Source organism: Lasioglossum baleicum, chromosome 11 (assembly GCF_051020765.1).
Source record: "Lasioglossum baleicum chromosome 11, iyLasBale1, whole genome shotgun sequence".
Classification (NCBI taxonomy): Eukaryota; Metazoa; Arthropoda; class Insecta; order Hymenoptera; family Halictidae; genus Lasioglossum; species Lasioglossum baleicum.
In genome coordinates this window covers 13325526-13337675 of record NC_134939.1, presented here as the reverse complement: position 1 = coordinate 13337675, position 12150 = coordinate 13325526, and the positions used below count along the sequence as shown (strand labels likewise).

At 37.6% G+C, this 12150-nt stretch overlaps 2 protein-coding genes across 3 annotated transcripts; both read left to right on the top strand.

Annotated features, from left to right (window-relative positions):
* The first annotated feature begins 3288 nt into the window (after positions 1 to 3288).
* On the top strand, positions 3289 to 5468 carry LOC143213405 (uncharacterized). Of its 2 annotated transcripts, XM_076433222.1 has the most exons (4): positions 3398 to 3950; positions 4023 to 4249; positions 4315 to 4378; positions 5098 to 5468. In XM_076433222.1, exons 1-4 carry the CDS (start codon positions 3873 to 3875, stop codon positions 5281 to 5283), a joined length of 555 nt encoding a protein of 184 aa, XP_076289337.1. In that variant the 5' UTR covers positions 3398 to 3872; the 3' UTR covers positions 5284 to 5468. The 2 variants fall into 2 exon arrangements, with proteins under 2 accessions (XP_076289335.1, XP_076289337.1); XM_076433220.1 differs by having other exon boundaries at positions 3289 to 4249.
* Positions 5469 to 5629: 161 nt separating this feature from the next.
* Positions 5630 to 11635, top strand: Cse1 (chromosome segregation 1). Its single transcript, XM_076433198.1, has 16 exons — positions 5630 to 5856; positions 6181 to 6326; positions 6825 to 7163; positions 7231 to 7338; positions 7421 to 7513; positions 7576 to 7743; positions 7824 to 7953; positions 8052 to 8215; positions 8394 to 8583; positions 8670 to 8868; positions 9105 to 9365; positions 9438 to 9529; positions 9729 to 10032; positions 10106 to 10273; positions 10367 to 10677; positions 11021 to 11635. The coding sequence occupies exons 1-16, from the start codon at positions 5772 to 5774 to the stop codon at positions 11164 to 11166; spliced, it is 2904 nt and encodes a 967-aa protein (XP_076289313.1). The 5' UTR covers positions 5630 to 5771; the 3' UTR covers positions 11167 to 11635.
* Positions 11636 to 12150: the final 515 nt, after the last annotated feature.

Below are 12150 nucleotides of genomic sequence, written 5' to 3'. Positions count from 1 at the left end.
GTACAATACTTTCGGTGGTTTATTAAAATATCAAATACGTTTAGTAATTTATTGAATACAAATTTAATAATGAGCTCGAGTGCAAAGGGTTGAAACACGTAATTGCTCAATTTCGTCGTTGTTAGACACGCATTGTGTTCGGTCAGTTCTATGCAGACGTAAACAGTTGTTAGGTGGTTACAACCGATCCGATCACGTTACCAAATTACTTTTTGGAGCTCCATCTTTGTTCATTTCGAACATCTAACATGACGAAATTTGAATTTATACGAATAATTGGCACTCACTCTAAGGCCTCTTTCCGAGCAATAAGTTTGTTAAAAAAGATACTTCGCAAGAGAAGCCTTAACATTGATCGCGAGGAAGGTCTAGCAAACGATTAAACATTAAACTCTGTTCGCTTGTGAAACTTTCGATACCTAGGACGAATAGAAAACGACTATAGTTTCAAGTACAAACGCATTGGGTCGAGGCAGGTGTGTCTCCGTTGCTCAATGAGTTTGGAAAAGTAAAAAGAATTGAAAAATATGTATTGTAAGGCAGGATTTGGTGTTGAATGTTACAGAGAGAGAAAAAAGTCCACTAATTTCTAGAGCAAGCGTGTATTTCGATGTTCTCTTGAGATGCAAGCTCAAACTTCGAACGGAATGCGTTTCTCGAGAGCAATTGCGTCATCAGAAAAGGAAGGATTTCTTCCTAATATCAACACGACCATAATCCTCGCGCCCAGCCTCTTGGAAACTATACAATGTTATCGCCGAAGCTTCGAGGCTGGACCAGCGTCGAATCAACGTTCGTATGCTTACAGTACATATGTATTATACAATATTATTGTATCGTTTCTAGTGGAAAAAAGAAAGGAAAAAGAAATACGGATCATGCTGGGATAAATAACTGAATACGTATACAGTTTCCACGGTGAAAGTGAAATAATCAGCGGGGAAGAAAGTACCAAACAAATTGATATCTCTGTGATAAGAACTCCATAATGCCAGAGTATTGAGGGGAGCTATGCCCACTGCCAGTACAAGCGTGCTAAGCGTGTCAGAGCACGCGTGCAACTTTAATATTAAATGTTAAATCGTATTATCACGATGAATAATTCGTAGCCATTTGTGCCCGCACTTGGCTTCACACCGATACGACAGAAAGAATGTTTTATAAATTGAGAACTAACTTTCCAAGTGGTACATTCAGCAAAGTGCATCCGGTCGAAACGGATAGAGACGCGTCCGAAACATGAACATTCGAAACCATAGTATTACGTTCGAGTTTTACATTCGAGTAGGGGTGGCGTGGATTGCTACGTGTGCGTTACTCGTGATTTATTTTACTTAAAGTAAAGGAATAACGAGGAATAATGAATAAAGTCATTGGGAATTAGGGTGACAGTGAGAAACTTCACTCGAAATTAAAAAGCACGGCGATTCTGCGACCAATGCGAAGAATCACGGTTAGTGGTTTTGCACGCCATCACTACAGAATATTTGAACGTTTGAACGTTTCCGTGAAAACTAATAGTATCTTGGAAGACTAAAATCGTCTAATATTACAACTAGACTGCGGATTTTTATGCATTTGTGGTTTACAAAAATGTTGAAAAAATGCTGGAGCGTCAAATTCGACGGACTTCAGTACTATTTTTATTCATTTTGGACCTACAAATGTTATTACTGGACTGCGGAACTTCACAAAAATTGAAGATGTCACTAAATATAATTTCTTCTCTTTTAAAATCATTCCGGGAAGAAATAATTTTTATTTTGCATAAAGATCCGCAGTCTAGTTATTACCATATGAAAATAGGATTTCATTTGGATCTACTTTTTCAAAATTTATCTACAAAAATTGAAAATTGCATAAACATCTGCGGTCTAATTATAATTTACGCGCTTCTGCGGAATTCTACCGAGTCGGCAAGCCGTTTCAGTCGATGCACTTTGCGATCGAATCATCTGCTTATTTTTGATCTGCAGTTTGTAGAACAGCTTGCATATACATTGAGCCATGTTCATATTTTAATATGTAATGTAATATTTATATAGGTGCGCATGTATATTATGTTTTCTTTTGTTTCTATTTCTGAATACAGACTTCGACACGTGGCCTATATTCCCCTAATCATCGAGTCGAACCGATTAAAAATATGTTCGAAGCGGTTTTATCGTATGTCACCCGGGAATTGTATTCCCGTTGATCCCGTGGATCGTGCGTGACTTAAAATTTATGTGCAATCTTAATTTAAGCGTGTCTCCGAATGCTTGGCTATATACAAACAAAAATGTCGAGTTACCTTTTGATCAATACTCGAGTTTTTAATTAGAAATTTGAACGATCGTTGTCGGCGGATTTCGAAGGCCAGTTTAGAGTTTCAACTTCTTTTCTGTTCGCGTAGATCAGACGATCGAGAGCATATATATGCGTAGGCCACGTTGCGTTGCAGCTTGTCGAAATAAAAGGAATGCGAATTGTTAAGTATTATACAACAATGACGAGAAATAGATTGAAACGCGTTGGGAGGTGTCTAGTGTAATATTCTAGTTATTATCTGTTATTACTTATTATTTTTAAGCCACACAACACAAGCACATACACACAAATGCATGCCGGATGGGGCGATTTTTGTCCCATCTTCGTGGGCGTGTGGAACTGATTACACACGAAAATAAAATGCGTTTTTCTAGACATTTGACGCAACAAAAGGAGAATACAATCTTGTAGAAAGTGCGGCCAAGGACCACGAAAATGTTATTCTTTTAACGATTTCACGTTCGAAAATATCGGGAATAATACGAAAAGAAAAATTTTCTCGTCCTATGTTTTGTTTCTCAACGTCGAACATAAATAATTAATTGATTTCCTTGTTCGCATTATTCACAGGAATTTCTGTAAATCGGACGCATCGCTGTAGACACCGATAGGCACTAACGATTGTATTTCTTCGTTTTATTCCGCCAAAGTGCGCGTGAATCATTTTGATAGTCAGCTTCCGACAGGAAATATATTTATTTATTTAATATATATCTATGTCTATATATTATATGCAGATGTATTTTTGCCGAAGTCCGAAACAAACTGTCGTGTATTCGCTGCATTAAAATATATTCTATCGTAAACAGTGTTCTCGATTTTTTCGCCTCTGACACTTTTAGTTTAATAAAAAGAATTTCTATATTCTCTGATTCTTGGGTTTAAATATTCCCGCCGGAAAATTTCAAATGAAAGCGAAGCGCAAACGGCGGGAAGATGCGCAGCCCTCTGGTTGTCATCGCTACGAATGCTACGAACTAAATTACTCCACTAGGTAACTATATAATCGGTTGTTTCCATTGTTTTTCACGATGAAATAGATACTTTCTGGAAATAGTAATCAACCGTATACTCAAAGTACTGTACAAAGATAAAATATATATAAACAGATATAAATAAATACCTTATCGTCTTTCGTGAGTCAAGGTTCACTGTTTTACCCACAGGGAAATTGGATGATTGAATTGAAGTTGTCCCTCGAGACGGCACAGGGGCAAAGGGGGTCGCTCCGTGACGTCACATACTTCAGCCAATCAACCAATCGGACAGCTTGCTGCCGCATTACTTTCGAATTTCTGCCAGGAGGCAACTTCTGAGACAGGGAAAGTACTTATGTATAGCAGCTTATAATAGACCCAGATTCATATAACAAGCTGTGTTCCAAGATTACTTCATCTACCAGATGACAATTATGAATTATCGGTAACGTCGAGCGCGACACGAAAATTGTAATAGGATTTTGGAGCCCCACGAACGTGTGATAGAAAACTCCATTAGACGATATTTATGGTTCTACAAGTCCTTTAAAAATTGAAAGATCATAAAAGTATTTACTGATTATCATGGAATTCGAAGAACATGGGAAACCAAGCGAAGAAAACGAAACGTGTGCAGATGCGAATGACATTTTATCGAGACAAGTACGAATCTTTATATATATGATATTTTATTCTATTATATACATATATGAACTTATTCTTCATTATTTAAAGCTTTCCAAATGCAGAGAGTTGTACAACGCGATCGACGAGCGCAAGCGAAGCATACACGATTTAGAATCGTCGATTTCTCTATTGCAAGTGAGCATTTCGTCAAAACAAATCAAATATAATGTATCAGCGAAGGGGGAAGACGTCGTCAGACAGAAAAGTATCGAAGCGAAGGAAACAGCAGATGCGATGGAACAAGAATTGAAAAAATTAATATCAACGAGAATAGGGTATATAGGTCGCTATACTAATAATTTTCTGTCATTGTTGAAAATCAATGTTCGAACTTTTCTAGCCATAATTTCTGGGATAGATTAACAAGCAACGCGGAGTACTTTTTGTCTGCGTATATGGAATATGTGAGTTCAATTACACGTATACCCCGACGGCACACCGGCTCGGTTTCAGCCTGGCCCCTGTGCACAAAAGGGCGCGTTTTCCGCCTGCCGAGGGCTCGAGCCCAGGGCCTGCCGGCCGGGCTAGGATTCAGCCGATTTGCAAGATTGCAAGGGTGCGGGATTCGCGTTCTCATTGCGTGATAATACAAACACGGGTTTTTTCAGTAGTCAAAAACGCCAAATAAAGGTCAATCTAGGCAGCAATCGCCCTCAAAGGTCTTATTTATTAACTTATTATACTTTTGTCGGTAACAAGGGAGACTGCTACGCATTTGCAAAGTACTGCCACATTGATGCGACCCGCCCTGTGTCGCGCATGCGCGAGAAAAGTTGGGCCCAATCGAAGCACTGATTGGCCACATTAGTGTGATACCGTGCTGCCCTCTCAAAAACAGGCTGAATCCCAGCCCGGCCGTCAGGCTCTGGGCTCGAGCCCCCGGCAGGTGAAAATCGCGCCCTTTTGTGCACAGGGGCCAGGCTAAATCGTCCTGATTTGGTCTCAACGCTGAGCCAAGCATTGCGTTAGCCCGTAACGTGTCGGGCTGGGGCTCGGCTAGCTGGGTCCGACGGTGGGCTCGGGCAGACTGTGCTGTCGGGGTATATACGTACTTATACGTATCTTCAAACTTCGAATCACTACAATTAATTCATGGCAAATGATTTATTTCCGTGATACACAGTCTTCCGCAAAATTGTCGGAGGATATCGAATGGTACAGACAAGAGTTCGAAAAAATACAACAAGAGCTCTCGATGCAAATTAAAGAACTAGAACGTTTGAAAGAGGAGAATGGTTTAAACAGTTTGATCTCCGAGGTGGCAAAAGAAAAATTGGAAATCGATGCTTCGTTGAACGATATAATGTGAGAACGATAATAAAAAGAATTATACTTTGTCTTAGATGTCATTTCTTTTTGTTTCTAAATTTTATGTGCAGGTTACGTAATACTAAAAATACTAAGTACGAGGTACAGAAAATTAAGATTGCGCGAAACACATTGATGGAATTGGAGGACGAGCTGAAACGAAAGAGAAACGCGCTAAAATATATTTGAAAATACACTCGTGCCGCTCTCTAAATTGTACACGCGGTGATACAATCATGAAATGTTGCATTTTTGTTTTTTATTGGAAACTCTACCGTTATTTTCCCAGGTTTATTTGAACGAAATAAATTCCCGCGTAAACTGTTGAATCCGCAGTCCGCAGTTGAGCAAAAGCGCCAAACGGCGACAGTCGTTAGTTAGAGAATTGAATTTATAGAAAGCCGGTGTTCGGCTATATTCAACCGTACTTTTGTAAAGATTTAATATTTTTCGAGTTGAAGGAACATAGTATTTTTAAGATAAGTCGATATGGAGCTTACGGATGATAATTTGCTCACACTTAGCGAATATTTAAAACATACACTTAGTCCAGAAGTACATGTCAGACGGCCAGGTGAATATAACCTCTATTATTCTAAGAAAGTGTGTTATTCAACCTTTACAGACCTTTCTGTGCAATTACCGGAACACGATCGATTATTCATAGTTTCGTACAAAATTAGTATTATTTTGTTCATTTATTTACAATGCGGATTTATTTACAATCTCGAAAGTACATCACGTGAAGAACTTTGTTTCGCGAGTACCAGCAAGTAGCACTACTGTTCTTTTCTTTCAGTTTTTCTCTATGCTAATTACTCTGTAACATTATTAGAAATATAGATGTATTGATTCGATTTGTAATACCGTTGTTCATTTGTATCCTTTAACGTTTCAGCTGAAAAGTTTCTAGAATCTGTTGAAGTAAATAAAAATTATCCGCTGCTTCTTCTGCATCTCGTAGAGAAATCTGAGATCGACATAACCATTAGAATTGCTGGAGCAGTTGCTTTCAAGAATTATGTTAAACGTAATTGGAAAGTGGTATGTTGTTTTTTGTTATTTCTGTCTTCGATGCTTAGAGAATCGAACATATTAACACTAAACCTACCGACGATTAAAAGTGACTAATGCGTATCGTATTATAAAAATAACAAGATTAAATTTATTTATATTTTCTGCGATTTTTACAATAATATATACTGGAGTCGAAAAATGTATTCAATCAATTCCCATGAAAATACCTTTACAATCTCAATAATTGTCAAATAAAAGATCTAACATGGGTCATTTGGCCCCTCGTAGTAGGTTTATTGTTAAGGGGATAGACTCATTTCTCGATAATGATTAATAGTCAATAGCGCTGAATCCAAGATCAAGGCTGCAGTCTCCCTGAAAAGTCCTACTTTTACGTTTACGAGGCATAATTTCGAGAATAATGCAAATTATGCCTCGAAAACGTAAAAGTAGGACTTTTCAGGGAGTCTAGATTGATCTTTTATCAGAAATGTTCAAGATCAAGATTGATTTGTATACTTACAGGAAGAAGACTCTGCGGATCGTATATTTGCACAAGATAGGAAAGCGATCAAAGTGCTAATCATTAATTTAATGTTGCATTCCCCCGATTCGATTCAGAAACAGTTGTCCGATGCTGTTTCTATTATCGGGAAGTACGACTTCCCGAATAAATGGCCGGAGCTTATAGACCAAATGGTTGAAAAATTTAATACGGGAGATTTCCATATTATTAACGGTGTTTTGCACACTGCGCATTCTTTGTTTAAAAGGTACAGATACGAGTTCAAAAGTCAGAGTCTTTGGACAGAAATAAAGTTTGTGCTGGGACAGTTCGCTAAACCTTTAACCGATCTCTTCGTCGTAAGTATCTTGTGTTTAGCATGGTTTAGCATTGCTTCTATATTTGTGACCCTTCTTTTTTATACAGGCTACAATGAATTTGACAGAGGTTCATGCACACAACGTAGATGCTCTAAAAGTGGTATATAGTTCATTGGTGATTCTGTCGAAAGTCTTTTACTCTCTCAACTTCCAAGTAAGCGAAACAATGAACAAACTAACGATAGACGATATTTACGATTTGTAATTTAATCGAACGATGCCTGTCTTGTTTCCAGGACTTGCCAGAATTTTTTGAAGATAACATGGCTGTTTGGATGAAGAATTTTCATATCTTATTAAACACCAATGTTCCCTTGCTACAATCTGAGGTACTGTTATTTATACATGTGTTATTAAACAATGATTGTTGCAATAATCGATATATTTTTAGAGCGAAGAGGAGACAGGAGTAATCGAACAATTACAATCACAAGTCTGTGATAATATTGGCCTTTACGCGCAGAAGTATGACGAAGAATTTCAACCGTACTTACCAGAATTCGTGACCGCTGTGTGGAATTTGCTAACGTCAACGGGGCAGCAACCAAAATACGATGCTGTATGTGAGCTGGAAATAATTGTACACGTACGAGATTGAATAATTACTCCAATGAAAAACAAAACTGTTATTTTTTGCAGTTAGTCTCGAATGCCTTACAGTTTTTGGCGACAGTAGCAGATCGCGCGCAATACAAGCATCTCTTCGAAAATCCGACTACTTTAAGTAGTATTTGCGAGAAAGTGATAATACCCAATATGGAATTCAGAGGTAATTACGACACGTAGAATTCAAAGCGTACGTTTCGAGTTCTTCTGATCACCGAATACGATTCATTTATAGTAAAACAAATCTTTACTATTCAATAGAATCGGATAACGAGCTGTTCGAAGATAATCCGGAAGAGTACATTAGGCGAGATATTGAAGGCAGTGACGTGGACACGAGAAGAAGGGCTGCATGCGATTTGGTGAAAGTACTTTCGAAATCTTTCGAAGCAAAAATAATGGAAATCTTCGGCGCGTACATACAGGTAATATTACAGTCTCAAAACTTGAAATTTAGTGTTTAAAGCGTAAACAAAGGTGTCGACTACATTAGCACAAATATCTATTTATCTTACTCGATAAAAATTTATTTATGTCGCAGTCGTATAAAATTCCGTGTAAACAGTTACGTAGAATTCATTTGTTTCAACTTCGCATTTTTAGGTAATGCTACAAAATTATGCAGCGAAACCTACTGAAAATTGGCGAAGCAAGGATGCTGCAATTTATCTAGTAACTAGCAGTGCGAGTAAAGGTCAAACTCAGAAACATGGAGTTACTCAAAGCAGCGAACTTGTTTCTTTACCCCAATTTGCAATGCAACACATTGAACCTGAATTGCTTAAACCAAATGGTACAAAAAGATTGCGATCGAGCATTTAGAAATCATGGATGTACATATATGGTTCTAAACGTGCAGTTTTAAACGATTGATTTCAGTGAACGAATTCCCAGTACTTAAAGCGGACGCGATCAAATTTATAATGACATTCAGATCGATATTACCGAGAGAAATGATCGTTGGTAGTTTACCACAATTAGTCAGACATTTGAGCGCTACGAATATCGTTGTTCACACGTACGCTGCCTGCACTATTGAGAAAATACTTGCTTTGAGAGGACCGGACAATTTGCCTGTGTAAGAGAACCGATGCGATTCATTATGTATACAAGGTGGTCCGCCTAATCCACCTGCGGATCTTCATGCATTTATGGTTTATAAATATTTTCAAAGAATGTGCTGGAGTATCTACAAATGTTATTACCAATGAAAATAGGACAAAACTTGAAAATTGCTACGTTTAGGTGAACCACCCTGTATACGTATCGATGTTGTAATATATTTTCCATCATAATTCAAATGTTGATTTACAGAGTTAAAGGAAACGATTTGATGAATTTGGCAGCGGATCTATTGAAAAATCTGTTCGCATGTTTAGACATGCCTGGATCGGAAGAGAACGAGTACGTGATGAAAGCTATCATGAGATCGTTCGGTACCCTCCAAGAAGTTGTGGTGCCATTTTTAGCGGATCTCCTACCGAAACTCACAGAGAAACTCGCCGTTGTATCTAGAAATCCGAGTCGTCCTAATTTCAATCATTATCTGTTTGAAATTTTTGCGTTGTCGATTAAGTACGATCATTAAGATAAAACAAAGCGCAGATTACCATTCGATAATTCAACCACCGTTATTATCGTTTCCAGGATCGTTTGCAAAACGAACCCGGCGGCGGTTTCCTCGTTCGAGGAGGCATTGTTCCCGATTTTTCAGGGGATTCTACAGCAAGATGTTTTGGGTAAGGAATCTTGTCTTGACTGTGGATTTTGATGCACTTACGAAGAAATTACGAAAAAACTTCAGAATATTGCAATGTTGTTTTTAACGCAAGAATATCATTAAGGGATGAAATGAATTTTTATTTTGCTCCTACTTCCCACAATCGATGCAAAACTATCCACAGTCTAATAATAATTGTTCGCGGAAACCTGTTTCAGAATTCGTACCGTATGTTTTCCAAATTCTTGCGTTGCTTTTGGAATTACGGACAACTCCGGACGTACCGGAACCATACTTGGCTCTGTTCCCTTGTCTTTTATCGTCGGTATTATTCGAGCGTCAAGCAAACATCCATCCTTTGAACCGATTGCTGAGAGCATTCATTAGCCACGGTGCTCATCACATTGTTGCGCAAGAAAAGATGAGCGGCTTGTTGGGAGTGTTTCAGAAGCTGCTCGCTTCGAAAGTGAACGATCACGAGGGTTTTCTGTTGCTGCAAAGTATTATACAACACTTCGCGCCGTAAGTCTATCCGTACGAAGATTATTCTATTCTCGTTCGAACAATTTCAAAGTAAAGAAACCTTTTTTTTCAGGAATGTATTGGAACCATACATGAAACAAATTTTCGTATTGTTCTTCCAAAGATTGTCGTCGTCCAAGACAACTAAATTCGTGAAGGGTCTGATCGTGTTTTTCGCGTACTATATCATCAGATACGGTTCGAGCAATTTAATTACGATCATCGATCAGATACAACCTCAGTATGTTTCAGTAATTATTACTCGAAGGCTAATCAACCTGTTCTGTAACTGTATAGCATTATAGTTACACCATAATTGTCTTTTGTATGGCAGGATGTTCGGTATGGTCGTGGAACGCGTGTTACTAGCAGATATGCAAAAGATATCGGGCGATATCGAACGAAAAGTAACAGCAGTAGGAATCTCGAATTTACTGATCGACTGTCCAACGATGTTAGACAGCCCGTATAGTACGTATTATCCGCGCATATTAGCGGCATTAGTGGAGTTCTTCGAACTGCCGCAGGATCAAAGCACAGTGCCCGAAGACGACCTGATCCCAGAGATCGAAACTGTGGCTGGATATCAAGTAGGATATAACCAACTTGTATGCGCGAAAACACCTGCGAAGGATCCCTTAGAAGGTACAGAAGCATTAAGGTGGTAGACTCGTTTTCTCAAGATTGCGAAGATGGAGTTTTTCAGTAGTCAAAAGCGCTAGGTAAAAGATTAATCTAGGCCGCAATCGCCTTCAAAAGTCCTATTTTTACGTTTACCAGGCGTAATTTGCATTAAACATATTTATGCTTCTGAATAATGCAAATTACGGTCCGTAAACGTAAAAATAGGATTTTTACGCTTTTGACTACTGAAAAACCCCATCGCATGCATTATCGAGAAATGAGAAACAATCCTGGAAACGAGCCTACCCCCCTTCAAACTTTATTCGTTTTCGGTTTTTCTTCATCTGTGTTTTAATTGTTCTAGCTATAGGCGATGTGAGGCTGCACTTAGCACAAGGTCTAGGAAGATTATCGCCAGGACAATTACCTAATCTTCTTGGTCAAATTCCAGAACCTAATGCGAATCATCTGAGAACCTATCTCCAAACAGCTGGAATTACCGTTGCATAATACGAGCTAGATATCCGGGATAGATTAAAACTTCATCTGATTACTCGGAAAATGAATAATATTAAACTGAATAAACTGTAAGAAATTCTCGAAAGGGCTACTTTTTTAAAACGATATTCTCGTTGCGAATTTCGTCTATCGTATATATCGTATATCGTATAACGTGTATCATATATATCGTATAACGTACTCTTACAAGAAACGTTTATTATTTTTTATGCAACATTGTATCGAGTTTTAACTCGTTGAAAAGTGAAAAGCCATGGGGTCTGTGACCTCGGTGGAATAGAACGATTTATTACGATGGCAGAAAAATTATTCCGGAAAAAGAAATTTAAACAGACATCACGTTTGTAAGATAATAAAACAAGAAAACTGTTATCCGTTGGCCTGTGAACAAAACAATTCAAGCCTATTCTCTTTGTAACAATTGCTGAACAAAAATTTTTACCGCATTTTATACCTGAAATTATTGTTTGTTTTATTTGTTTACCCCCGTTTACAACTATAGTAAGTAATATTGGTAATACAATCAAATTAAAAAAAAGAACCCAAAGAATTTACTGAGTAAACTGGAGTAAACTAATATTTTACTTTTATTATTGGTGGACGACAGTGATGGTAATTATTCGCGAACAATGAAATTTAACAATAAAATTAATAGATTAAAAAGAATATTGACAATATTTATGCGTAAAAATGATTGTTACGTGATTATTGATCGTTAAATCATTGATTAAAAAAATGCTGGGATATAAAATATGACAGAATTTGATACAATTTTAATTTATTTCAGATCTAAGAAGGCTGCTATATGTACCACGGAAAATAAGATTCTATTTTATTCCACTTTCTTAAAAGTCGTTTACAAAAATTGAAAATTGCATAAATGTCCGCGGTCTACTAATATGATTAATAATATAAATATATTTAGATTTCTCCTCCTAATATGCAGTTTTGCGAAGGAATTTATCGTAAATCGTG